Source organism: Cervus canadensis, chromosome 19 (assembly GCF_019320065.1).
Source record: "Cervus canadensis isolate Bull #8, Minnesota chromosome 19, ASM1932006v1, whole genome shotgun sequence".
Classification (NCBI taxonomy): domain Eukaryota; kingdom Metazoa; phylum Chordata; class Mammalia; order Artiodactyla; family Cervidae; genus Cervus; species Cervus canadensis.
In genome coordinates, this window is record NC_057404.1 from 47,003,846 (window position 1) to 47,031,611 (window position 27,766).

The 27,766-nt window shown below is 37.1% G+C and overlaps 1 protein-coding gene across 23 annotated transcripts in view; it reads right to left on the reverse strand.

The window, feature by feature from the left end:
• COL25A1 (collagen type XXV alpha 1 chain) overlaps positions 1-27,766 on the reverse strand; it is a 492,664-nt gene that overhangs the window by 151,142 nt on the left and 313,756 nt on the right. For all 23 annotated transcript variants that reach the window (XM_043438685.1, XM_043438674.1, XM_043438683.1 and 20 more), the window contains exons 6-7: positions 21,406-21,432; positions 21,234-21,260 (exon numbers count right to left, since the gene is read on the reverse strand). In XM_043438685.1, the coding sequence (XP_043294620.1) occupies positions 21,234-21,260; positions 21,406-21,432 (54 nt within the window). The remainder of the gene's footprint in view (positions 1-21,233; positions 21,261-21,405; positions 21,433-27,766) is intronic.

Consider the following 27,766-nt stretch of genomic DNA (forward strand, 5'->3'; position numbering starts at 1 on the left):
CAGTGGAGAAAAAAAAAACAGCCTTTAGAATTTAAGTTGATAATAAATGTATGTATTCATCAATACATGATATGATTGCCAATGTGTTTTAAAGCTAATCGAATTCCAGGCATATTAATATAAACAGAGGTATAAGCAAGTAGGTTCTACCCAGCTTAGGCCAGGCTACATCTGAATTAATGTGTTTAATTTTGGAGTGCTACCCTTTAAGGGCAGACAGAAGCACATACAGAGAACAACCAGGAGAGAAACATATAAAGGTGTCATGTGAGGAATGGATGAAGGAACTGGGATGTTGGAGCAGAAGAAGGTGATCTGGGAAAAGAGGGCTGTTTTGAACCGGCTCAGAACTTCCTGGGGCACATCACAGGGAGGAGTCAGGCTGATGTGCTCTTCTTGTTGAGAGAAGCACATCTAAACCAACAGGGCTTTAGGAGTCATCGCAACCCTGAACTTCATGCGGTGTTTCTATAAAATCCCTGACGGTTGTCACGTGGAAGAGGAATTAGTTTAGAAGGCAGGACAAAAACTAAATGATAGGAAGCAGAGAACAGCCGATGTTAATCCAAAAGAAGGAACAATAAACATTTGTTGAATGAATGAATGATTAAGTTATATTGTAATATTTAGAACTGTCTAGAATCAGAACAGTCTGCTTCTCAAGAGAGTGAGTTCCTTGCCACTAAAGGTGTTTGAACAAAACTCAGGAATCATGAGCTTAGGATACCCTATGTGAATTTTTAGTCAGTTGATTGGCTGTAAAATGAGTTTATTTTGCAGTTATAAGAGAAAATTTAATAGAGCAGCAAGTAAATTTCTCTTACTCATATTATCTGCCCTCTCACCACTCTTTTAGAATAAGACAATCAAGATTTACCTGGAAATCCTTTCTGACATTACTAAAATATTTTATAATATATAAAATTTATAATTTAAATTTTATAATTTAAAATCATTTTTTATTTTAAAATAAAAAGTCAGTTTTTAGTTTCTATACTATCCAGCAGTTAAACATACTATAAGAAAAAAATGTTTCAAATGCATGAAACTCTTTTTCATAAAGGGAAATATGATCTACTTTATAGGATCCTCTTCATGCCATCTTTTTAAAATCATTTTAACCACACCCTCAGATTCTGTATTTGTTACACTCAGAGAAATCATGTTTCAATTTATTTTTACATCAAGGAGAATATAAAGAAAAGATAGTCAAATAATAATGACTCGAATTAGTTCCGTTCCTTAGGATTTGTCAGTATAGCTACAGAGAGCAATTCCAAACAATTTATTAACTTATTTTTTATTGGTGCTCCATAAAGGCAATTTATTCAGAAATGTTTATAAGGGGAGATTTTTCCATAACTAAACAACCAGAACAACAAAAAACCAGAAGAAATATACAGTGCCTTAAAATATGGATGTCTCTAGAAGTATACTGACTAATATAAAGGAAATTATTTGGGTCCAATAAAAACATATGGAACTAAACTTATATTATGATTTTAAATATCTGTGAACTTTAGCTACAATATGCTATTATCTTAAGTAATATATCTTAAGTAATAAACCCACACACTATATACTGCTAAGAAAAACCTACAGGAAATTCTGTAATTAGAGGCTGCATTTTTCCATCAAAGGAATGACTTTGAAGAGCAAGCCTTCAATGTCTATACTGTTTCTAATTTTAAATATATATAATTAAAGGACTAAAATATATCTTTTACTATTATTGCATGTCATTTAATTACTATTCTATGTATAAAGGAGTAGCTTAATAAAAATTCTGTTATTTACAATCTATATTTCAACAAAATTTTGAAAGATAGCATAAATTATATTTCCATCTTGGTATAAAACTATCAACTTGAACTATTCCTAATTTAGACCTTTGAACCGACTTGGTATATTAATTAAAAAATTCTTTAATACCATAGGTTGACAAGTACCGATGTAAGAAGAATTCTATGTAACTTAAAAATAAATTACATGTAAATTAAATCAAAGGCAATAATGTATCCTTATTCCTAGAAGACAGATGATTTGTCATTGGATGTTTTGTTACCTGTGTCTATTTTGATGGGATTGAAACTGTCTCTTACGTCCCTTGTAGGTTCGATCCCTGGGTCAGGAAGATCCCCTAGAGGAGGGTAAGGCAACCCACTCTGGTATTCTGCCTGGCGAATCCTCATGGACAGAGGAGCCAGGCGGTCTGCAGTCCATCAGGTCACAAAGAGTTGGACACGACTGAAGCGACTTAGCACACACGCACGTCATTATAATATCAGAAGCAAAATCATCTTCATCTCTAATTTGAGTATTACAAACTCCGGTGCCAACAGGGGCTATGCATACATGTAAATAACTGAAGTGGGCAGAATGCATGCCCTATCTAAAGCAGAGAGATTCCATCCAGTTTCAGCCAACTGATATTATAAAAGAATATGTACCCAGTGGTGTCAGATTCTCTAATTTTCCAAGAGGAGTTTTAAAATAAGATTTCGTGTGAAACTGCCCAACATTAAAATATTAGCGAGTAAAATGTATCTACTATTGGAATCTGCACATAGTTTGTAGCTTCTAATCTGTCTCATGAGAATTATTGATTCAAAACGAAACATAGAGGGAAGATGGTACAAAATAATATAGCACATTTCAAAAATAAGGAAAAATAAAGACATTGCACTCCTCTCCACCACTACAACCAAAGCTGTTACTCTCCACCCTAAAAGGAAATCCCATATAAGCTGTGACAATTTCTCAAATTACAACCCTATTGGCATGTGCCATTTCATTTGACACCTTCTGAAAATCTTGAGTTATTATAAAAGTTACTTTATAAAATTCTAGGTAGATACCATGACTCAAACTCTGCATTCTTTTCTGACACATTTTATTAGAACTATAGGGATCCCAAGTGGAAGTAATACCAAAGAGTAGGATAGAGTTACAGCATTAATGTTCAACATTGTACTGGTGACATAGAAAGCTTTTTCTATGTCGATTTTGTTTGACTTTTCTGCCTCAGAGTGTAAAATGAAAGATGAAGTTGTAAATCTCTGCATTAATTTTCTGAACAGATCCAAAATGTCCAAATATTCCTTTCTTCCTGTTATTCCTCAAAGTTCATTTCCTTTTACAATATTATTGACTAATTACGAATGACTACAAAACAAAAGGTTGTAAGGCTGAAAAGTAACTTTGTACTGAGCAAAAAAGGCAACAAAAATGGCTTTATAAAGTTGTACTCTAGAATTTCCCAACACTAAAAATTCTTTAGAAACTTTGCTTTGTCAAAGTAGAAGTAATTTATATTTATCTATACCAAAAAGTAAAAATAGTGTATGTAAGTGATGATGTTTTTAATTTAAACATAGCAGTTATCGAGTTGGTGGATAAAAATAACAATATAAAGGTAAAATATTTCTTATTATTGTTTTCATTAAAAAAATTATTGCAGTTGTCATATAGACTATAAATTCTTTAAACAAGACATAATATCAAAGAAATGTAAATAATTAATAAAAAAGGTTAATTTGTAGGTAGGGGCTTTTTGCCATATGATGTATCATGCTATGCTTGGTCACTAAGTTGTGTCCAACTCTTTCTGATGCCATGGACTGTAGCCTGCCAGTCTCCTCTGTCTGTGGGATTTCCCTGGCAAGAATACAGGAGTGGGTTGCAATTTCCTTCTCCAGGGGATCTTCCCAACCCAGGGATCGAGCCCAAGTCTCCCACATTGCAGGCAGATTCTTTACCATCTGAGCCACCAGGGAAGCCCATGATGTATCATATGTCATGCTCATCATCAGTCATGCTGATTAAGACAAAATAGCTTCTGATTTTCAAAACATCTGATAAAACTATATTAATGATTTACAATCTTTCCCATGTTTACCTTCTCAAAGAACAGTTCTTCAGGTTAAAATAAATTAAAAGTAAGGAAGAGCGGAGACTGAAAAATTACAAGGTGCTTCCATAACTTATGTTAAATGCAAGGAACATGTTAGAATCCATTCTAGAAAATTCTGAAGTCCTCAACCATTGAGAAATATAAAGAAATAAGGTAGCTAAGAAACAGCCTGAAGAACTAAGGACAGAGGTTAGTAATGTACAGAAGATGGTGATCAAAACCAGCCCCAAGAAAAAGAAATGCAAAAAGGCAAAATGGCTGTCTGAGCAGGCCTTACAAATAGCTGAGAAAAAGAAGAGAAATGAAAGGCAAAGGACAAAAGGAAAGATATACCCATCTGAATGCAGAGTTCCAAAGAATAGCAAAGAGACACAAGAAAGCCTTCCTAAGAGAACAATGCAAAGAAATAAAGGAAAACAATAGAATGGGAAAGACTAGAGATCTCTTCAAGAAAATTAGAGATACCAAGGGAACATGTCATGCAAAGATGGGCTCAATAAAGGACAGAAATGGTATGGACCTAACAGAAGCAGAAGATATTAAGAGAGGTGGCAAGAATACACAGGAAAACTGTACAAACAAGATCTTCATGACCCAGATAACCATGATGGTGTGATCACTCTCCTAGAGCCAGACATCCTAGAATGTGAAGTCAAGTGGGCCTTAGGAAGCATCACTATGAACAAAGTTAGTGGAGGTGATGGAATTCCAGTTGAGCTATTTCAAATCCTAAAACATGATGCTGTGAAAGTGCTGCACTCAATATGCCAGCAAATTTGGAAAACTCAGCAGTGGCCACAGGACTGGAAAAGGTCAGTTTTCATTCCAATCCCAAAGAAAGGCAATGCCAAAGAATGTTCACATTACCGCACAATTGCACTCATCTCTCACACTAACAAAGTAATGCTCAAAATTCTCCAAGCCAGGCTTCAACAGTATGCGAATTGAGAACTTCCAGATGTTTGAGCTGGATTCAGAAAAGGCAGAGGAACCAGAGATCAAATAGCCAACATCTGTTGGATCATATAAAAAGGAAGAGAATTCCAGAAAAACATCTACTTCTGCTTCATTAACTATGCTGAAGTCTTTGTGTGGATCACAACAAACTGTGGAAAATTCTTAAAGGGAAGGGAATACCAGACCACCTTACCTGCCTCCTGAGAAACCTCTATGCAGGCCAAGAAGCAACAATTAGAATTGGACATGGAACACAATGGACTGGTTCCAAATTAGGAAAGGAGTACATCAAGGCTGTATATTGTCATCCTGCTTATTTAACTTACATGCAGAGTACATCATGAGAAACGCTGGGCTGAATGAAGCACAAGCTGGAATCAAGATTGCTGGGAGAAATATCAATAACCTCAGATATGCAGATGACACCACTATTATGGCAGAAAGCAAAGAGGAACTGAAGAGCCTCTTGATGAAAGTGAAAGAGGAGAGTGACAAAGCTGACTTAAAACTCAACATTCAAAAAATGAAGATGGGGAAACAGTGAAAACAGTGAGAGGCTTTATTTTCTTGGGATCCAAAATCACTGCAGATGGTGACTGCAGCCATAAAATTAAAAGACGTTTGCTCCTTGGAAGAAAAGTTATGACCAACCTAGACAGCATATTAAAGAGCAGAGACCATTACTTTGCTAACAAAGGTCCGTCTAGTCAAGGCTATGGTTTTTCCAGTAGTCACGTAAGGATGTGAGAGTTGAACCATAAAGAAAGCTGAGCGTCAAAGAATTGATGCTTTTGAACTGAGGTGTTGGAGAAGACTCTTGAGAATCCTTTGGACTGCAATGAGATCCAATCAGTCAATCCTAGAGGAAATCAATCCTGAATATTCATTGGGAGGACTAATGATGACGCTGAAGCTCCAATACTTTAGCCACCCTGATGAGAAGGGCCAACTCATTAGAATAGACCCTGATGCTAGGGAAGATTGAAGGCAAGAGGAGAAGGGGATGACAGACGACGAGATGGTTGGATGGGGTCACTGACTCAATGGACATGAGTTTGAGCAAACTCCTGGAGATGGTCAAGGAATGGGAACCCTATAAATCCATGGCTGATTCATGTCAATGTATGGCAAAAACCACTACAATATTGTAAAGTAATTAGCCTCCAACTAATAAAAATAAATGGAAAAAAAAAAACAAAACAAAAGGAATGGGAAGCCTGGCATGCTGCAGTCTATGGGGTTGCAAAGAGTCAGATGTGATTGAGCTATTGAACAACTACAACAAAGAAACAGCAACGGAGTTCTGAATTAGATCTCAAACTTTCCTCTGATACTCAAGTCAAGGAAAGTCTTTGTTCCTCAAAGATGATCATGAGAAGCTCAGTCAGTAGACCACTGCAGAATCAAAGCCATGTCGATATGATTGCCAAGGACTGTCACTGTGATCATTTCCATCTAACTTTGCAAAGGAACACTGAGAACAGTGTTCCTTATAGGCTAAGACATGCACAAAGAAAAATTAAGCATGAAATTATTAAAGTTAATTTATAATCTCTTTAGATAATACTAAAATGCCACACTGAACACAAAAATGCCATTTTAAAAAGCAGTTAAGGAAGAAATATCATTTACTTCCAAAAGAACTTAACAATTTGCTTTCAATATTTACCTGCCTTCTCTTAATAGGAGTCAGAATATGAACAAGCATGGGTTGGTTCATGTTCCTATGTGTTTATAACTTGTATATATGAATAATAACCTATGCTTATGGAGAACTCTTTTCATTAAGACAGTATAGGCAGTGTAATTGTAAGTAAATATCCACATACATATATGTGTATATATCTATCTCTTTAAGTAGAATACTTCCTATTAATGAGAATGATATCTGTCTTAACACCTACATACAGAATAACAGGCATTATAATATTTTAAGCCATTGTTGCACAAAAGCAAGTGCTTGATTTGAGAATCCACTTGTACACCTTGGAATAAACAAAATACCACAACACATATAACTTGTGTTTTAGAAGATTCTCTGGCGTGTTCTGTGTATGGGCACAGCTCCTCAGTCACATCCTTCATTCCACACTTCCTACTTCACCGTGGAAGACTCTCCCTTCAGCCATCCCGGAAATGTCACATGCTGATGGCCTCCTTTTATGATCCAGTCAAGAGTTGGGTGCGATCTTTCAAAGCTGGGCCACAATTTTAATAATCTAGATAAATAGATTGACTCAGTTTCTAAAAATAAACTGATGAAAGACCCAAGCCATCACACTATTTTTTAAAACCACTGAATGTATTCTTAATTAAAAAGCCGGTGGTGTCTCTGGGTAGCTTTTTTTCTCACCTGCCAATAAACTTGGAATGTTCAGGCTGACATGTCCTTTTGAAGACACGGTGAATGAAGCAGGAATTACCACCTGTTGCCCCTTTGTACTTCCTAGGGTTATAGTTAGTTCCTATTATTTCACATCACATCACACAGGCTTCAAGCCAGAAGAGCAGTGACTCTCTGCCATGCCGATTTCTCTTAGTTACTCACCACCGTTTCCCTATCTTAATTCTAATGAATTCCTTTAGGACTGGAGTTAACTATACTTCCTGTCCTGGAAAGACAGTCTGACGCTCCTAGTTCTTTGATATTTTAATGCTATATCGGAGGATATGGATGCCACCTTATTCATCACTTAGACTTCTTCATTAACAGATTTATTCTAAACTTACAAGGTCATAAAGTATGACAAGAAGGTCCAGAAGTTTTCATGGTAGGTGAAATATAAAAACAATAGTGTTGCATTAATTATTATTTTTTTATATGTAAGTCATTTAAAAGTTTACTTGTGATAATAAAAATAATAGTGGTCAACAAAGGTTCATCTGAATACCAACATTTTTCAAATAAAATTTAACCAACTTCTAAGGAAAGACAATCAAATCTTCCTGACTCCCTCCAGTCACTTTAGAATTGTATGCGAAGTAGGACCTTACAACTGACATCTTTTTCCTACAAAGCCAGTTTTGTTTGCTACTTGTGATTTACAGTCTGCGTCTGCTGCAAGGAACTGTGGACACATGAGTGGAGGTTTGCTTATGAAAGGATGCTGCTGTCTGGCACTGAATGACTTTCCAGAGATCCTTCTCATTCAGACCTACAGCAACTCTTCTCCCTGAGCATGATCTGTCAATAAATAAGCCGTTTTCCCACCCATTCTGAAGGGATGAGTCAAAAATATAGTCTTTCATTCTAGTCCCTTCTGCAAATCCTGATGCACCATTAAAAATCTGCTGTTTCATACTTTCATGATTTCTATTTGGTTAATTCAGCTCATTAACATTTTGTTGCAACTATAATTTAGCATTTAGGAGTGATAGAAAAAGAAAGGTGGTAATTGTGTTGGATTTTGTTTTTGTAAATTGCTGTACTTCTTATTTGCAATATGCCCATTATTTATAGATATTACCAACTGTAGTATGTTAGGTTTTATTTTTTTGTCCATTTCAAATACAGATTTTATTTACCTAAAGGCTTACTTTATCTTTCTTATATAATATTGAAAGTCATCAACCCCAAATCTATCTTTCCTCCACATTTGACTATATGCTTCAGTGGCTGACAGTAATGCAAATCATAGCTACGTATTATATGGATTAATAAATCTAATTAATTAACTAATCACTTGAATTCTTGTGAATTCAGGTGAAAACTATCTTGCTTAAATATAAGACAAGAGAATAAAATCGACTGTCTAGCTTTGCATTTCAGAAAAGATCAATTTTCTATCAAGGAATTCTTTAAATTATTTAGAAAATATTTCACAGAAAGCAGCACTTGCAAAATTTCAACAAAAGAAATATAAATGGAATAATATTAAATATATATATATACATCTAAAATCTTTCATCCCACTCATTTTCAAGAAAAAATGTGAAATGAAGCATATTAGCCTGAAGAGACTATAATGTATAATTCAAGATATATAAATCATGAAATACGTAAAATAACTTAAAAAAAAGGATATTGCATTTGATATAAGCAATGAGTACAAGTGTAGACAAATGAAATCTTTCCCTTACTTCATAAAACATAATTAGTAGCTATTTTAGTATGAAGGTCACTGCATTAAAAAAGACTAAAAGGAAATCCAACAGTTATTTAAACCAGCTGGCATTATTCTCCAGAATTCCTTGTCAAAGGATATACTTAGGAATGAATTTGGTTTTAATACATGTATGGTCTTTGATAATTCTATTGTCAATTATTAATTAAAGCCCTTAATTTTCAGTTAAGGACTCAAACCTCAGACTTTTTCAACAACTCTGTGTGTGTGTGTATTGTTTAAATACAAGAGTTTTGTGAAATGTTCACTTTTACTTCCAAATATTTTGTATAAAAGCTTATCCCACTGGATGACTGTATGTACTATACTTCACATTAAACAAAAATGTCAAGACTTAAAGTGATGTAAAATAGAGTCTCTTCCTCAACATCTCATAATACCTCTTTTTCTTTTCCTTAATGGGCACAGCTATAAAATCAATAACTGAGGTGTAATTTGCAACACTGAATTCCAAGGGAAATATTGTCTACTTATCAATAATTGTTTGTAAAAATAATTTATTCCTTAAATTAACCCACATTAGGACAAATTTACAAATGCTTCTGGGCTCTTAGTGGTTTGAAGTATGACAGAACACTTAAAAAAGAACTCTGATTATAAAACATAACAAGAGCGTTTGCAAATTTTAATGAGCTTGCAGTTTCCATGCCAACTTCTCCTGAATCTGGAAATCATTAAAATAATTTTCTCACAATTTATTTCTTTCCATTGTGTTATATCCATTCCCTTTCCACAGGCAATACATTCAGTACCAAATGAGTAGTGTATTCATTAGGGCTAAAGAGAAAGGCAAGGGTTAAGTAAATAAGAACATCAAATTAATATCCAGGCCTAAATGCTTTAGCAGAGCCAAAGAATCTGTTTAATCATTCAAGTCAACAAAGGTTAAGATAATAAAATAAACTTCTAAATGCTTTCCTTTTCTGGAACTTAATCTGTCTTGCCGAAGATGTTTTTAAGATGCTATCAGTTTTTCATAGTCCCAGCTGTTATGAAAATTTATTTGAATACACTGGGAAGAGAAGAGAATTTGATGAAAATAGTTAGGCAGTGCTCCTGGGTGGCTTATTGAAACTGTGAGGGCTCAGGACTCATTTAAAACCAGCTGTTGGCTGATGATATTGAGACCAATAACCACTAAATCTTTTTTTTTATCAGGCCTTTGTGTTATTTGGCAAGGGGATGGTAGCCAACTGATTAGAAGATTAATTTGTAGCCAAAAGATCACTTCATCATGTCTGTTCGTTTTACTGCTTAAGTTTGACTAACAAATGTACCACAATTTCAGAACAACATAATATCCTAATTTAAAAAGACAGTATGAAACATTAAAATATTTTAAATTTTAAAATAGCTTCACTTATTTTTAAGGCTGTTTTTAAGTCACGAAGACAGAGAAATGAAATTTGAGTCATTAACATTAAAGCCCAGGGCTGTGGTTCATGATGAGGGCAGAAGTCCGCATGACCCGGGCAAAAGTCCTTTTTAATAATGAAGGAGAGAGAGGTCGGTAGTAACAGTGGGTGCAGACAACAAAGTGGAAATGCTGAAAAGTTTCGAGCCTTTTACACTTGACATTCAGGTTCAGCTTCTGATCTAGAAGTATAACTCAATCTCTTTTACAAAGAGAAGCTTTGCAACAAAATACCTCGTAGAACATGTAAGCACAGCATTATGAACTACAGAAAACACTTCATTCATTTGGCTATCCTGAAGAAAAAAAATCACTAACAGCAAATACACCAGGGTCTTGCTATTATACAATTTCCAAATTGGTGCCCCTGAGCTGAGAAGTGAAATTGTATCACAACAAGCTAATTGGACATTCTGACGTGCTTTGGATGGAAGTCAGCATTGCCCTGTCTCTCTAAGCTCCATGACGAGAGGTTCCAGGGTTTACTAAGTGGCACTCAGCCACACCTTTGTTTTCTGGAGGGTTGACAGTGCATGAATTGTAAAGACTGTGACTCTCATGATTGCAAAGAAAAAAGACACACTTATTTTCATTTGTGCTCCTCAACTTTTTCAAGCTGATTCATAGAGGAATGGATCCTAAAGTTGAAAAAGGTCCTAGAAGCGATCTGGAGAGAACCTAGCAATACGGAAAGAGGGCAGAACTTGATTCTCATGTTTGAGTTCCAGCATTGTCTTTTGGTAGTTGTGTGTGAAAGAAATAGAATCAGTCACTTAATCTGTGTGAGCAAATCTACATCAGGGAAAAAAAAAATGATCATATTAAAACCGGTGCTACTGGGACTTCTCTGGCAGTCCAATGGTTGGGACTTTGTCTCCCAGTGCAGGGGGTGCAGGTTCAATCCTTGGTCGGGGAGCTGGGATCCCACATGTCTTGCAGCCAGAAAGTCAGGGCATGGAACAGAAGCAATGTTGTAACAGGTTCAATGGGGACTTTGAAGGTGATCCACATCAAAGAAAAAAATAAAAAACAAATTTGTGCTACTAACTCAACTTTGAGAATAAATGATGGAGTACATGGAAAATGCAGTTTGTGAGTAGGTAGGATTAGTCGCTCAGTCATGTCTGACTCTTGAGACCCCATGGACTGCAGCCCACCAGGCTCACAGGTAAGAATACTAGAGTGGGTTGCCATTTCCTTCTCCAGGGGCTCTTTCCACCCAGAGATAGAACCTGCATCTCCTGTATTGGCAGGTGACTCTTTGCCGCTGACTCACCAGGGAAGCCCCCAGAATTGTTGAAATACATGTCTTCATAGAGTGGCCAGCATATTTTAAGAACTCAATAAATAAATAATCAAGTCTTGGATATTTTGGTAACCCCAACTTTTTCATATTGAGGTTGATGGTCATACCATCCACTTGATTGATAGGGAAGTAGCATGATCCACCAGGAGATGCACAAACCAGAGGCTGAGAGAGTTGGGTTTGAATCCCACTTCTGTCACTTACAAATTGTGTGAACTGGACACGTTACTCTACCCTAGATTCTTCATGTGAAACTTTAGGAGAATAATCAGCTATGACCTGTTGAGGGCTTATTACAGATTCTTCATACATTATTTTATTTAATCCATCTCATAACCATGAAGACAGATAGTGGCAGAATTAGAACTGATCCCTATCCAGCCTGACCCCAGCCCATGTGGATATAATCATCTCTCTCTATTGCATTCACTTTCCCTATTTTTCTTTGCTGATAATGTACTTTGCTGAACTGTAGTAAGGCTTAGAGATGATATGTATAACTTACCTAGAAAGATGTTCTGCAAGTTGTACAACTCTAAGTGATGAGCAATTATAACTGTTTCATGAGGTATTATTTCCCAGTCCAACTTTCGTTTGGCTTAGGAAAGCCCCTACGACTCCCTTATGGTGGGTCTCCAATTTCTACTTGAACACAAAGTAAAGGCTTAGCCTCAACAGTCTGTAACACAGACCCCTGACGATGAAATGAAGAAGACTGTGCGTGAATATGATAATTGACAGCATGGAAAAGCACCCTCCTGACCACACAGCCTAAAGGCTTAACTGCTGCAGTGCAATGTTTGACTGCAAAAACAAAGATTAATAGCAAATCTGTAATGACATCTCCCCAAGAATGAAGGAGGGAAGTGCAGTTCCAATGTCAGGATGCATTCATCTGTGGAAATCTAACTCTCAGCTTCTTATAGAAGAAAACCAAATGATATCTATGGCTGTTACATTATACCTACAACTGGAGGCTTGAAATTGGTTCAGGGTATACTGACAGAAAGCTCATGCCAAAAAAGCTAGTCAGTTCTTCTGCATTAAATCATATGCCATCAACAGCATTCAAAGATAGTCATCTTTCCTACCATTTACTTTTAACTTCTTGCAATCTGACTTTCACTCTCACCACTGAACAAAATGCACCTCCCTACTCCAGAACACCAAGTCCAAAAGTTTTTTTTTTTTTAATTTTTTAATTGAAGGGTAACTGCTTTACAGAATTTTGTTGTTTTCTGCTAAATATCAACATGAATCAACCATAGGTATATATATATATATGTCCCCTCCCTCTGAATCTCCATCCCACCTCCCTCCGCATCCTACCCCTCTAGATTGTTACAGAGTCCCTGGTTTTTGGTTTTCTTTTTAATAGCTCTCATCCCTGTGGCCTTTTTTTTTTTTTTTTAAATTACAGTCTGTTGGCCACCTGCACTTTTTTCTTTTTTTTAAGTAGTTCGGCCTTATTGTTCAAACATTGCAGTGTCCTTTGAATGCTCACTGTTTCCTGAGTCTCCTTTTCATCCCACTCACTCAATGTGGATATTTCTAAAGTGGTTCTATCTTTCTTCTGTCACCCTTCATTTTTCTGCTCCTATGGTTTCAATTGCTACTCTGTGACAGTTTTGCTATGTAACTGTTCTTTCCAGTTGCAACATCACTTCAGAATTCTAGTCTCATATTTCCAACCGTTTGCTACACTACTCCAATGGAGTAATTCATCAAGATCTCAAATTCAACATAACTAAGATTCAGCTTATCATTTATTCCCCTGACTCTCTTCTGGCCAATTTTATCAAGGAATCAAGCTGGAAACCTCAGCTCTATCTTTATCTTCATCCCCTTCAGCTCCAACATCCAGTTAGCTAGAAGACTGCTATTAAATTTTCATCTCGATATTTTTAATTTTACTCCCTGATTATTTCTCTTCTTTTTTAGAAAACTCAACATAGTCACAACTTTACCCATGATCACCAATTTTGGATGTAAATCCAGTGTGGGTCAAAATTTTCTCTCACTTTTTTCTGCTTTAAGACTTTACTTTTGTCAAATTCTTCTCTACTAGTAACAATCCTGGTTTTCCCTTTCTGTCTGCCCAGGTTTTTGCTTGGTGCTTGTGGCAGACACTATTGATGAGATGATGCAACTTTCCTTTTGAATTCCACTGCAAACATAGAGCTCTCTCCCATATTCTGGTCCCTCTTTTGGAATTTCTGCCTTGGCTCACCAACTTAGCCACACTCCACTGCTCATTCTGATACTGAGCTTTCTGCTCACTGTGGCCCTGTGCTTTCAATCATACCTGATGTTCCAGCCTGAGCCAGTCCATACCCTCTACTCAATTCTCCACTGAGGACTGGACATTATCCTTATAGCCCAGACTTCTGCGACCTTGTCCAGATGACTGACATCATTTCCTGGTCTACTTGGTCTCTTTCCTTTCAATCTTTTCCAATTCCTTTCCATACTGGATACTATTACCATTATAGATTTTCATAAGGAATATTTGGTAATGATACTAAATAGTCTAGTGGTAATATACAATCAATGTTATACTCAAAAATCTTCAATGGTTCCTTATTGCCCACCACACAAGACATTAAAAATGTTCTATAATGTAACTCGAATAAAGGTTTTGCAAACTTATGTGGGTACAATTTTTCTATATTTAACTTATTTCCTTGGCAAATGGAATTTTTTTTTCCTTAAATGAACCTTGTCATTTCCTCCTTGTATAATATTATTTGAACTATTTCTTCTTCCTGGAAAGTTTAATGTCTTTCTCTTCATCTAATCTTTTAATGATTACCCATGTATCAAGTCCTAGTTCAAATGCCATCTTTTCTATAGTCTCCAGCGATTATTTAAAATGAAAGATGCTCCACTTATCTAGCATGGTTTAGTATAGCTATTCAAGGCATATAATCTACAACCACATAGTTTTCTCATTCAGGCACCCATGAGATCACCAGCTCCTTGAAGGCAGTAATGAGGAAATAATATTTTCTTTTAACATTCAACAAATATTCATTTAGTTTTTATTGTCCTAGGTGATGGAGGTATGAACAAATCCTTATTCTCACGGAGTTTTTGTTTTAAAGAAGGGCAAGGACTGATGCTAAAGCTGAAGCTGCAATACCTTGGCCACTTGATGCAAAGAGCTGACTCACTGGAAAAGACCCTGATGCTGGGAAGGATTGAGGGCATGAGGAAAAGAGGACAATAGAGGATAAGATGAGGATGGCAGCATTGACTCAATGGACATGAGTTTGAGAAAACTGTGGGAGCGAAGGACAGGGAAGCCTGGCGTGTTAAAGTCCATAGGGTCACAATGAGTCAGACAGAACTGAGTGACTGAACAGCAACAATGTTTTGCAGATGCCCTTCCTTAAAAAGAAGCAAGTAAATAAATAAACAAAATAGGACAATCTCAGATTTATTGAGTAGCTGGGAAGTTCTCCCCAAGGAGATATTTGAGAGGAAATCTCAATGATAAGAAAAACCCAATCACGAGAAGACCATTAAAGAACAAATGGAAAGTCATCAAGTTGAGACTGTGTTGTGTTTAAAGAATATGTGGAGGGCAAACTGGATGGAGCATAGTGGGTGGAGATCAAGACCAGTCCAAGATGAGGTTATAGAGTAGGCAAGGGCAAAAGCAAAAAGGAGCCAAAGCAAAAGTAACACCCAGTTGTGGATATGACTGGTGATAGAAGTGAAGTGCAATGCTGTAAAGAGCAATACTGCATAGGAACCTGGAATGTTAGGTCCATGAATCAAGGCAATTTGGAAGTGGTCCAACAGGAGATGGCAAGAGTGAACATCGACATTTTAGGAATCAGTGAGCTAAAATGGACTGGAATGGGAGAATTTAACTCAGATGACCATTATATCTACAACTGTGGGCAAGAATCTCAGGAGAAATGAGGTAGCCATCATAATCAACAAAAGAGTCAAATGCAGTACTTGGATGCAATCTCAAAAATGACAGAATGATCTCTGTTCATTTCCAAGGCAAACCATTCAATATCACAGTAATCAAAGTCTATGCCCCAACCAGTAATGCTGAAGAAGCTGAAGTTGAATGGTTCTATGAAGACCTACAAGACCTTCTAGACCTAAAAACCAAAAAAGATGTCCTTTTCATTATAGGCGACTGGAGTGCAAAAGTAGGAAGTCAAGAAATACCTGGAGTAACAGGCAAATTTGGCCTTGGAGCATAGAATGAAGTAGGGCAAAGGCTAGTAGAGTTTTGCTAAGAGAATGCACTGGTCATAGCAAACACCCTCTTCCAACAACACAAGAGAAGACTCTACACATGGACATCACCATATGGTTAATACCAAAATCAGATTGATTATATGCTTTGCAACCAAAGATGGAGAAGCTCCACACAGTCAGCAAAAACAAGACTGGGAGCTGACTGTGGCTCAGATGATGAACTCCCTATTGCCAAATTCAGACTTAAATTGAAGAAAGTAGGGAAAACCACTAGATCTTTCAGGTATGACCTAAATCAAATCCCTTATGATTATACAGCAGAAGTGAGAAACAGATTTAAGGGACTAGATATGATAGACAGTGCCTGATGAACTATGGATGGAGGTTTGTGACATTGTACAGGAGGCAGGGATCAAGACAACCCCCAAGGAAAAGAAATGCAAAAAGGCAAAATGGCTGTCTGAGGAGGGCTTACAAATAGCTGTGAATAGAAGAGAAGCAAAAACAAAAGAGAAAAAGAAACTCTTTTTTTCATCCATTCAAATGCATCCATTTGAATGCAGAGTTCCAAAGAACAGCAGGAGAGATAAGAAAGCATTCCTCAGTGATCAGTGCAAAGAAATAGAGGAAAACAACAGAATGGGAAAGACTAGAGATCTCTTCAAGAAAATTAGAGATACCAAGGGGACATTTCATGCAAAGATGGGCTCAATAAAGGACAGAAATTGTATGGACCTAACAGAAGCAGAAGATATTAAGAAGAGGTGGCAAGACTACACAGAAGAACTGTACAAAAAATATCTTCACGACCCAGATAATTACAATGGTTTGATCACTCACGTAGAGCCAGACATCCTGGAATGTGAAGTCAAGTGGGCCTTAGGAAACATCACTACAAACAGAGCTAGTGGAGGTGATGGAATTCCAGTTGAGCTATTTCAAATCCTAAAAGATGATGCTGTGAAAGTGCTACACTCAATATGCCAGCAAATTTGGAAAACTCAGCAGTGGCCACAGGACTGGAAAAGGACAGTTTTCACTCCAATCCCAAAGAAAGGCAATGCCAAAGAATGCTCAAACTACCACACTATTACACTCATCTCACACGCTAAGTAATGCTCAAAATTCTCCACATCTGCCTTCAACAGTACATGAACCATGAACCTCCAGATGTTCAAGGTGGTTTTAGAAAAGGCAGAGGAACCAGAGATCAAATTGCCAACATCTGTTGGATCATTGAAAAAGCAACAGAGTTCCAGAAAAACATTTACTACTGCTTTATTGACTATGCCAAAGCCTTTGACTGTGTGGATCACAACGAACTCTGGAAAATTCTGAAAGAGATGGGAATACCAGACCACCTGACTTGCCTCCTGAGAAATCTGTATGCAGGTCAAGATGCAGTTGTTAGAACTGGACGTGGAACAACAGACTGGTTCCAAATAGGAAAAGGAGTATGTCAAGGCTATATATTGTCACCCTGCTTATTTAACTTATATGCAGAGTACATAGTGAGAAATCCTGGACTGGAAGAAGCACAAACTGGACTCAAGATTGCTGGGAGAAATATCAATAACCTCAGATATGCAGATGACACCACACTTATGGCAGAAAGTGATGAAGAACTAAAGAGCCTCTTGATGAAAGTGAAAGAGGAGAGTGAAAAAGTTGGCTTAAAGCTCAGCATTCAGAAAACAAAGATCATGGCATCTGGTCCCATCACCTCATGGGAAATAGATGGGGAGACAGTGGAAACAGTTACAGACTTTATTTTTTTGGGCTCCAAAATCACTGCAGATGGTTACTGCAGCCATAAAATTAAAAGATGCTTGCTCCTTGGAAGAAAAGTTATGACCAACCTAGACATGTTAAAAAGCAGAGATATTACTTTATCAACAAAGGTCCGTCTAGTCAAAGCTACGGTTTTTCCAATAGTCATGTATGGATGTGAGTCAGACTATAAAGAAAGCTGAGCACCAAAGAATTGATGCTTTTGAACTGTGGTGTTGGAGAAGACTCTTGAGAGTCCCTTGGACTGCATGAGATCCAACCAGTCCATCCTAAAGGAGATCAGTCCTGGGTGTTCATTGGAAGGACTGATGTTGAAGCTGAAACTCCAATACTTTGGCCACTTGATGCGAAGAGTTGACTCATTTGAAAAGACCCTGATGCTGGGAAAGATTGAGGGCAGGAGGAAAAGGGGACGACAGAGGATGAGATGGTTGGATGGCATCACTGACTCAATGGACATGAGTTTGAGTAAACTTCCACGAGTTGGTGATGGACAGGGAGGGCTGGTGTGCTGCAGTCCATGGGGTCACAATGAGTTGGACATGACTGAATGACTGAACTGAAGTGAACTGAAGGGCAAGATCTTGAAGGTCCATGGAGGCCAAGCAAAGTGGTTTGGATTTCATTCTAAGGTTTAAAACAAGGAGTAATACAACTTAATTTAAAGCATAAAATGGTTCAGGTTGCTATTTAGGAAATGCATTGTGCAAGGTAAGAGTAGAAACAAAATCAATTGGAATATTAGAGTAGTGATCAAGAACTGAGAATAGGCTGAGATGAGAATAGGCTGAATTTGCTGATATTAGAAGAGAGAGAGAGAAGTGGATACAGTTGCAGTCTCTATAGTGTTAAGTATGGTACCTTGATCGTAGTAGACACTCAATATATATTGATAAATATATGTCCAAGTATTTCAAGATAGTTCTACTTTCTTAATATCTATCTCATCTTCAAATTTTTCCTTCTTTGATTCACATATTATGACCTATTATACTCCTGTCTGGCATTTGGGGAGTCAAGAAAATAAAAAGAGGACTTTACTTTCAGGAAAATAGCATACATCCCAGTGGAAAGTCAGTTAACAAAGAATTAAAATAATGGAAGATCATATAGTTAATTATGGAAAGAAAGAAATTACTTGGAATGACATTTGTTCAAAATTCAAAATTCTATGATAGGATGAAAGTGGACTGCTACTGCTAAGTCACTTCAGCCGTGTCCGACTCTGCGCGACCCCATCCCTGGGATTCTCCAGGCAAGAACACTGGAGTGGGTTGCCATTTCCTTTTCCAATGCATAAAAGTGAAAAGTGAAAGTGAAGTTGCTCAGTCATGTCCGACTCTTCGCGACCCCATGGACTACAGCCTACCAGGCTCCTCCGTCCATGGGATTTTCCAGGCAAGAGTACTGGAGGAAGGGGTATTTAAATACAAAGATCACATTTTTAAAAAGAGAGCCTCTGTCAGCATCAGCTGGAATAGTGTGTGCTCATAGAGAATGTGGGAAATGTTGGTTTTCATTAAAATTAAAGACATTTCCAGTTCTAACTAACTTTTGATTTTTCTGGAAATGTAAAATCTTCATTTTGCCATATTGATATGTGAATTTTCTCATAAGTAGCTGGCATTACTTATATTATAAATCTAAGATTGCTGAATGGGTCCTGCCTTGTTTCTAAATTAGGAATCTGAGAAAAGCCAGGCAATTCCATACGTTCTCATGTGCACATTCCCATATACTTCCCAGGACATTTAAATTTTTATCCATAAAGATTCATCTTGCATTATGAATTCAATTGAAATTGTTTCAACCCAAAGCAAAATCCAGATGAAAATGGGATCAATTTTTGCCACTTTTCAGCTAAAATGCTAAGTGGCCCCCGAATTGTGTGAAACTTGGCCCCAGACAGTGTGAAAACTGGCTGAAATCTGTATGAAAGGCAGTCTGGGTTCGTCAAAGTAGTTCATGAACTTTGGCCATACTTGCAAGGAAGCTGGTCCAAGTCTTAGCTTGCAATGCAACATGAAACCAGGTGAATTTCACATGGTTTCGGGTTTCACCCTGAAAATTTGGCCTCGCTTTATAATCAATCATCACGTTTTGGAACGATGAAAGCCAACACACCTTTTTGAAAATGACTGTGTGCACACTGATGACAGCTAAGCTGTGAACCACCCTCTCAGGTCCTTTGCCAAAAGAAGATTTCTTAGAATAGAAACAATTTCTCTCCTACCTGGACAGGGCAAGTTGAGTGATTTTGATATTGCATGTAGAAAGAAATGATACTCAGTGCATGGGGACATGCCACGAGAAATAACTGCCACATACAGAGCAAGTGGTTACATTGTAATCATTGAAGGTTATGAGAATTTTATTCCATTCACATCCATGCCACTCATGATGTTTAATCCTTGACCGTTAAGAGGAACTTTCAACCGGACATCAGACAGAAAAACTGCCATGAGAAACAGAATGCTCTGAAGCATAGTCATTATTTCTACATGAAGAAATGGCAGAAGAATAGAAAGGAGAGTAAATCATACCATAATTTTCATCTAGGTTACTAAACAGGAGGAGTAAGACTACAAACTTTTCAAGTTTTCATTGACTGCATCTTTCATGATGCTGCAGTGTAAGTGAATTCCATAATTAATGTCACAGAGTGAATTTTACAAAAAAACCTACACAGTGCCTGTTTTCAACCTGAAAGTTTTAAAAGTTCTTTTCCTCTGTAAAAAATGACTCTCTTCAACCAAATACTCACGTTTGTGCATAGTGACATGAGAAAATTGAGAGGTATGTCTGCATAGAGCCACTACATCATTGGAACAGTATGTCTGAACATTTGGGTAATAAGGCGCAGATGTGAGGCAGAGGACTTGGCACTACCAAGGTAACAACAAAGCATTCACCACTGTGTTCTGATGGGTTAAAAAGCCACATTTGAGAAGAATAAAAGAATGCCCCTCCTCCCTGGAATGCTAAATGATATTATACCTTTTATCTGTTTAAAATTCTATAAAGAATAAGAAATTCAAATAACTATTTTTCAAACTTATGAACAAAATATATAAAATGCATTAATATTTTCATCTATAATACATCATATTTATGCAATGGCACATAAAGTTTAACTGCAAAAAAAGCAAACTCAATAGGAATCCACATGGCCTCTATGTTACAAAACAATGCATACTAATCTGAAGGACCCAATAGCCAATGGAACGGTGGTTGTTGTTGACTTTTAGTTGTGATTCTGGCCCTTAATCAGAAGGGATCATTATTGTAGAGTGTCCTATTTGCAGGTATCAAGTTAAGATAATGCAACAAGATATAAACATTAGTTATAATTAAGGCTATTTCAGTTATAAGTAATATGGTATTTTTGTTAGCCATTACTAAACCACATGACACAACATAGTTTTGGATCCAGGACTACTTTAATTCAATGAATTTGGAACTAAAAGCTAATTTTCTGCCCAGGAAAGGAAGAGAACAACTTACCCGAGGTCCCTGATCGCCCTGTTCTCCCTGTAGAGTAGGAAAATGAGAAGATAGATAGTTTTTAGAATAAAGTCTGTAGATGATGCTAGTTAAAAAGATCTAAATGTAACATAGTATAAGTCAGGCCAGTATGGATTTCCACTAAATTTGTTCCTGCTATATATTTTCTTACCTTATCACCTTTTGGACCAGGAGGGCCCTGAAAAAAGGGAAAAACAAAGAGAAAAAAATTTTTAAATAAATTTTAAAATATAGCTTGAATAGATCACCTAGGGTTAGTCACAAGATTCATGCAAAGGACACAGATTTGTACCTGCCAATGAGGTCTCTCAAGGAATTTTAGGTTCTAAAACTATAATTATAATATGATTAGAATGCAAAAATGGTATTATATATATAAACAGGAAAGCATACATGCCCTAAGTATATAAAATGCTGAATAAATTTTCACAGGGTAAACATATCTAATGCACATAGAATGTAGCTAAAGAAACCCCAAAGCTCCGTTGAGATGTTCCCTTGTTACTTCTCACCACCAATAGTAATCACTATTCTGACCTTTGATAGAACAGTTTGCCTGCTTTTGTACTCTATATAAGTGTATTCATATAAATGGAATCATCCATTCAGTGTTTTAGCCTCTTTTGCTTAGCATGTGTGAAATTCATGCAAAATTTTGTGTGTAGTTGTAGATCATCCTCACTACTTTATAATATCACTCTGTGTGAATAAACCATTTTTTATTTATTTCTCCTACTATTGATATCCATTTGTTTCCAGAAGTTTTTAGGTCTTGGTTATTACAAATATGCTGCTATAAACATCCTAGTGTATGCCTTCTGCTGAAAAACTGTATGCATTTCTATTGGGTGTATATCTAGAAGTGGAATTTTTACATTACAGAGAATACATATGTTCAGGTTATTAGTTAGTAGATACTGTTAAATAGTTTTTCAATATGGCTCTAACAATTATACTTCCATCAGCAATATATGAGAATTTTCAGTTCCCCTATATCATCACCAATACTTGTTATTTTTCATCTTTTTCATTTTAGACATTCTGGTGGGAGGTGTAGTAGTTTCACATAGTGTTTTAATTTTTGTATTTATCCAGTGATTAAGTTAACTCTTTTTAATAAATGTATTGGCCATTTAGTATCTTTCTATCTTCTTCCATACAGTATTTGTTCATATCAATTTCTATTGAGTTGTCCTATTACTTGCTAGAGTTCATCATATATTATACATTGGATAGATTAGATAGATAAGAGCTCTTTACATATCTGAATATGAGTCTTTTGTCAGAAAAGAATATATTTATTACAAATATATATTCTCCCATACTGCATATTGAGTTTACATTCTCTTAAAGGTGTTTTTGATGAATAGAAGTTCTTAAACTCAATTTAACATTTTTTCTGTTTACAGTTATCTCTTTTAGTGTTTCACTTAAGAAATTTTTGCCTCTTCCAAGGTCATTTATATGATGTGAGGTCAAAGTCAAGATGCTTTTCTCCCCCATACTGCTATCAAATTAACCAAAAAACATTCACTGAAAATGCCTCCTTTCCCCATCAAAGTATAGTGTTATCTTTGTCATAAATCAGATGATGGGTGGGTCTTCTGGGGATTTTTATTTTGTTGGACAGTTGTCTATTCTTCAGCCACACTGAGATTTTTTTTTTACCTTTGAACAAAAATACTAGCAGGAAACATGAATTCTAGAGGCATCGATTTTTTTTTTCCTAGCTCTCAAAGTTTGTAAGAGCTAAAGATGCAGAGAGCCGATCATTGGAAAAGACCCTGATGTTGGGAAAGATTTAGGACAGGAGGAGAAGGGGACGACAAAGGATTAGACGGTTGGATAGCATCACCGACTCAATGGACATGAAGTCTGAGCAAGCTTTAGGAGACAGTGGAGGCCAGGGAAGCCTGGTGTGCTGCAGTCCATGGGGTCGCAAAGCATCGAACAGGACTGAGCGACTGAACAAAAACAACAAAGATGAAGTCATGTCTCAGGACTCAGCCTACCAGAGGAGGTGGAGCATTTCAGCTACCTTCAATCTCTCACCGTCCTCTTTAGCGGGGCTGGGAGACAAACACAAGTGAAGACGGGGGTAAAGCCAAAGTCCTAGCAAAGTGTCCCTCCCAAGGTCCCAAGGAGACCGCTGTCTCATTTCAGGTGGGAATGTAAGAATGCTCTACCTACCAAAAGATATACTGCTAAACATGAGTTACAGAGGAGCTGTGGTGTTGGAGAAGACTCTTGAGAGTCCCTTGGACTGCAAGGAGATCCAACCAGTCCATCCTAAAGGAGATCAGTCCTGGGTGTTCATTGGAAGGACTGATGCTGAAGCTGAAACTCCAATACTTTGGCCACCTGATGCGAAGAGCTGACTCATTGGAAAAGACCCTGGTGCTGGGAAAGATTGAGGGCAGGAAGAGAAGGTGACGACAGAGGATGAGATGGTTGGATGGCATTACAGACTCAATGGACATGGATTTGGGTGGACTCCGGGAGTTGGTGATGGACAGGGAGGCCTGGTGTGCTGCGGTTCATGGGGTCGCCAAGAGTCGGACACAACTGAGCGACTGAACTGAACTGAACTGTGTCAAATTCCCACTCTGCAGCACTTCTGGTAACAGCTGTAAGGTTAGCATGACATTAACAAGAACATCATGTCTTCTATTTTGTACATTTTGCCATCAACAAAGGACTTCCACATGTTACTACATTTACTCTTCTCCCAATCTAATGAGGAAAGTATCATGATATCCCTGTTACAGATTCCAGAAATAAAACTTGAAGATTATCACGGTTAGGTCTCTTGTAAGTGAGGTGGCCAGGACTGTAAGCTAGTCTTGTGTGACTTTAAAAGCAGTGGATTAGGGTGCTAAGTGTTGGGATGCAGCTCTAGAACTTGATTGTCAGAAAACCTAATGGGTGCCTGCTTTCACTAGATGCTCTCTTGAATGCCTCCCAATTGCCTTTCATAGTGTCAAGGACAGCAGCCTCAAGATCTCAAGTTCAAAATGTGGAAAAGAGGAATTTTAGAGCATCTGGGAGAGTGAGATGGGCTAAGATAATGGAAGCAAGCTAGACAAACCCTTTTCTTTCTTATGCCCTGATAATTTTGCCATTAAAATGGGAACCTAAGAAAACTGTTTCTTAACATTTTTCTTAATATTTTCAGTGAATCAGGTAGCATGTAATGAGAACAGTTTGTCTGGTATCTTTTAAAATTAAGTTTAAGAAATGTATTGGTCATTCTTGACACACACAGAATGCTCACTAATGCTCTACAAGTAGGATTTTGTTTTTGGTGGAGCAGAAGAAACCCAAAGAAAAGAATGAGAGGATACCTAGCATCAAGTTTTAGAATTACAATGGAATTTCTGGTCTTGATTTGATTAAGTAGCATGTTGTTTAACTAATTGATTTTTATATACATTCAGTGAATGCCTAAAAAGAGTTTGGCGATGTTCTAAACACTGGTGGAGGAGATGGTGGGACACGCTGATTTAGAAAAGCTAAACAGACTCTTCTGGAAAAGCTAAATAGCCTATTGCCAAAGTCAAACACTTCTCTATATACTGGTATTAAGAAAAACGACCCCTAAAACAGCCAGCTACTGTAAGGTCACTTATAATCACTGCGAACTCGTCTCAGTCTCTCCCTCCCACTGCCACCAAAAGATTCTCTTTAAAATTTAGTTTTCTTCCACATGCAAGATTTCAGAGGTCAAGCCTCTCATTGTTTCTGCCCCCCAAATTCACTTTGTTAGCTGATATGGCAGGTCTGAGGTCAAAGCTTTTATGAAATTATTTTACAGTGGGCAACAGAGATGACTCTTTTCCCCAAAGTCCAATTACTAATGCCAAAGCCACATGTGTCCACTAGAGTCCTTTAGACAACTTGCTGTGAGCAGGGATGCTTAATTCATGAACACATGAAAATTTGCATTCACAATTGAGCAATAAATACTGCTGCTTCAAAAGGGAGTGTTTCTGAGCAGACAGAATGGCGTCCTGGCACCTGCCAGCTCAAGACAGAGCTGAAGCAGAGGTCAGCCTCCATCCACAGCTGCGGTGGCTGCTCTGGACACTCCAGACCCCATTTGTGCTCCTGGGATTAACGCAGGTGTTTTCTTCTGCTCTGAATGAAATCCCACCCTTCTTTCTAAACTGGATCCTTTATACTGCAAATATGAGTTAAATATGCAGAAAAACATGAGCTACCTTAGCAACATAGGTAGTATTTCAAAATTTGGAAGCCATGATCCTTTTAAATTAAAACATTAGAATTGAAAGAATGGTTACTCTAATTATTAACTTTTAAAATTAAAGCTGGGTCATGATTTAAGTTTTGTGTTTTGTTTTGTTTTTTGTCTTTAGAGTAAAACAAAACAAAATCCTCTGGTGTAAACTAAAGGATAGGCAGCGATACAAATTAATGAATTATTTGAATCAGAGTATTTTATAATGGCTTTTTGCTGCTCCCACCTACACTGAGCGAACAATCTAATATTTAGTGGATGAATATGTTGTCCAGGTATCAGTATCAATGGCTGGTGGTAACTACTTGAAGGTAAAAGCTTGTTGCTAAAACAAGGTTGAGGTCAATGGGAAGGAAATATGGTAAAATTACTCATCACAAATAGGTGAATAGAGTCACAGCTTTATATGAGGCTTTTTTTTAGGATTCCTGTCCTTCTGATCTTGTCTATTATGTTGAAGTCAGATTTTTAATAATGTTTACTTTAATAAATAAATAAAATATTTGAAATAATCTTTATAAGTAGTTTTATGTAATTAGCTCTAATTACATAAATTTGAAGGAGTTAACAAAATCTTTATTATTAGTGTTGTTAACTAATAGCTGGTACATTTCTTTTAGAGCATTGTTAGTGTTCTTAACTTACCACCAAATATTTATAAATTTCAGTGGCAAACTTCAAATTAGTTCCTATTCAAATGACTTCAAATACAGAACTTAGAGCCACAAACCTATTTGTAACAAGACTTTAATGTGGGCCTATAATAATTTTAGTCTCTTAAATTCTATTTCTATCCAAACAACTAAGATTTCAGCTCTTCTATCACAGTCTATTATCTACTTCAATTAAATGATAAAACCAAACTAAAAGCACAAGAATAAGAGGCACAATAAATGAAATTCAGGAAAATATGAATTTCAATCTAAATAAAAGTAATCCAAATATATCTGGAAAAGACAGACATATTCACAGGGGTTGAATGGCCTAATAAAGGCTTTTCACTCACAAGAACTGTAAATTTTGTCTACTTTGAACTGACAATAGCTAAAGAGGGAATGATTTTTATGAGACGGCAGTCATGAAAAAAATAAATAAATAAATTCTGCTAGAGGTATAAAAATGGAAAAGGAGCAAACCCTGGAAATTCTTGGCAGCCAGAACTGCTGAAATAAGAATGATGGAATAAGAATCACAGAAAAGTGTAAATCATTTGTATTTTTGATATAAAACAATCCTTTTTCTGATGAATCTTTGCATTACTGTAGAATTGGGAGGACAAACAATTTCATTTTCTAAGCATTTATGGCCAACTGTAGTGGCTCAGATGGTAAAGAATCTGCCCGCAATGCAGGAGACCTGGGTTCAATCCCTGGGTTGGGAAGATCCCCTGGAGGAGGACATGACTACCCATTCCAGCATTCTTGCTTGGAGAATTCCATGGACAAAGGAGCCTAATGGGGCTACAGCAGGGGGTCATAAAGAGTCCGACTTGGCTGAGTGACTAACACTTTCACCTTTCATTTTCACTTTTTCATCAGTCAGGCAATGTGCTCTGAGTCTAGACTTGTAAATATAATTATAACTAGTGAAATAGATGCTGTGTTGTCAGAGTACAGAAAGGAATGAAGGTAGGAGAGCTGGAATTTAAAAGATGATATTGGAACTGGCTCTGGAAAGTTGGTTGGGATAAGGGAGCCTGGGGGGTGGGGTGGGGGGAGTGGGGCTGTTCAGGCAGAAGGGATGAACATGCAGCTGTGTGACAGGCTATCTGACCGTCAGAGAAAGACGAGGAGTTCAGAGTGGTAAGTACATATGTGGTGTGGGGAGTAGAGATAGGGAATAGCAGGAAAGAGATTTGGGAAAACTGGTTAACAATACCCAGGTCCCTGGGTTGATTCGGTCATCAATTTAACAAGAGAATGGCAAGATCAAGTGTGCTTCATGGAACTTTGATGAGAGCATGGAATGTTTTTCTTCTTAGGAAGTTGTTGCCTTGGTCCAAGAGAGACATGGCAAAGATCTGAATTAAAATCATGACAATGAGGACACAGGGTAAGTTCTAGATTTAGGAGACATTTCTGAGGTAGAATTAACAAGCCCAGTTAACTCTTTGGACTTGGGGGCCACTGACAGATCATCATGGTTGAAGAAGTCCTACTCATTTGAAGTTTGAAATTTAGCGCATTTGAAGAAAAGCACTGACCTAAGCTGGTTTAGGGCTTCCCTGGTGGCTCAGATGGTAAAAAATTTGCCT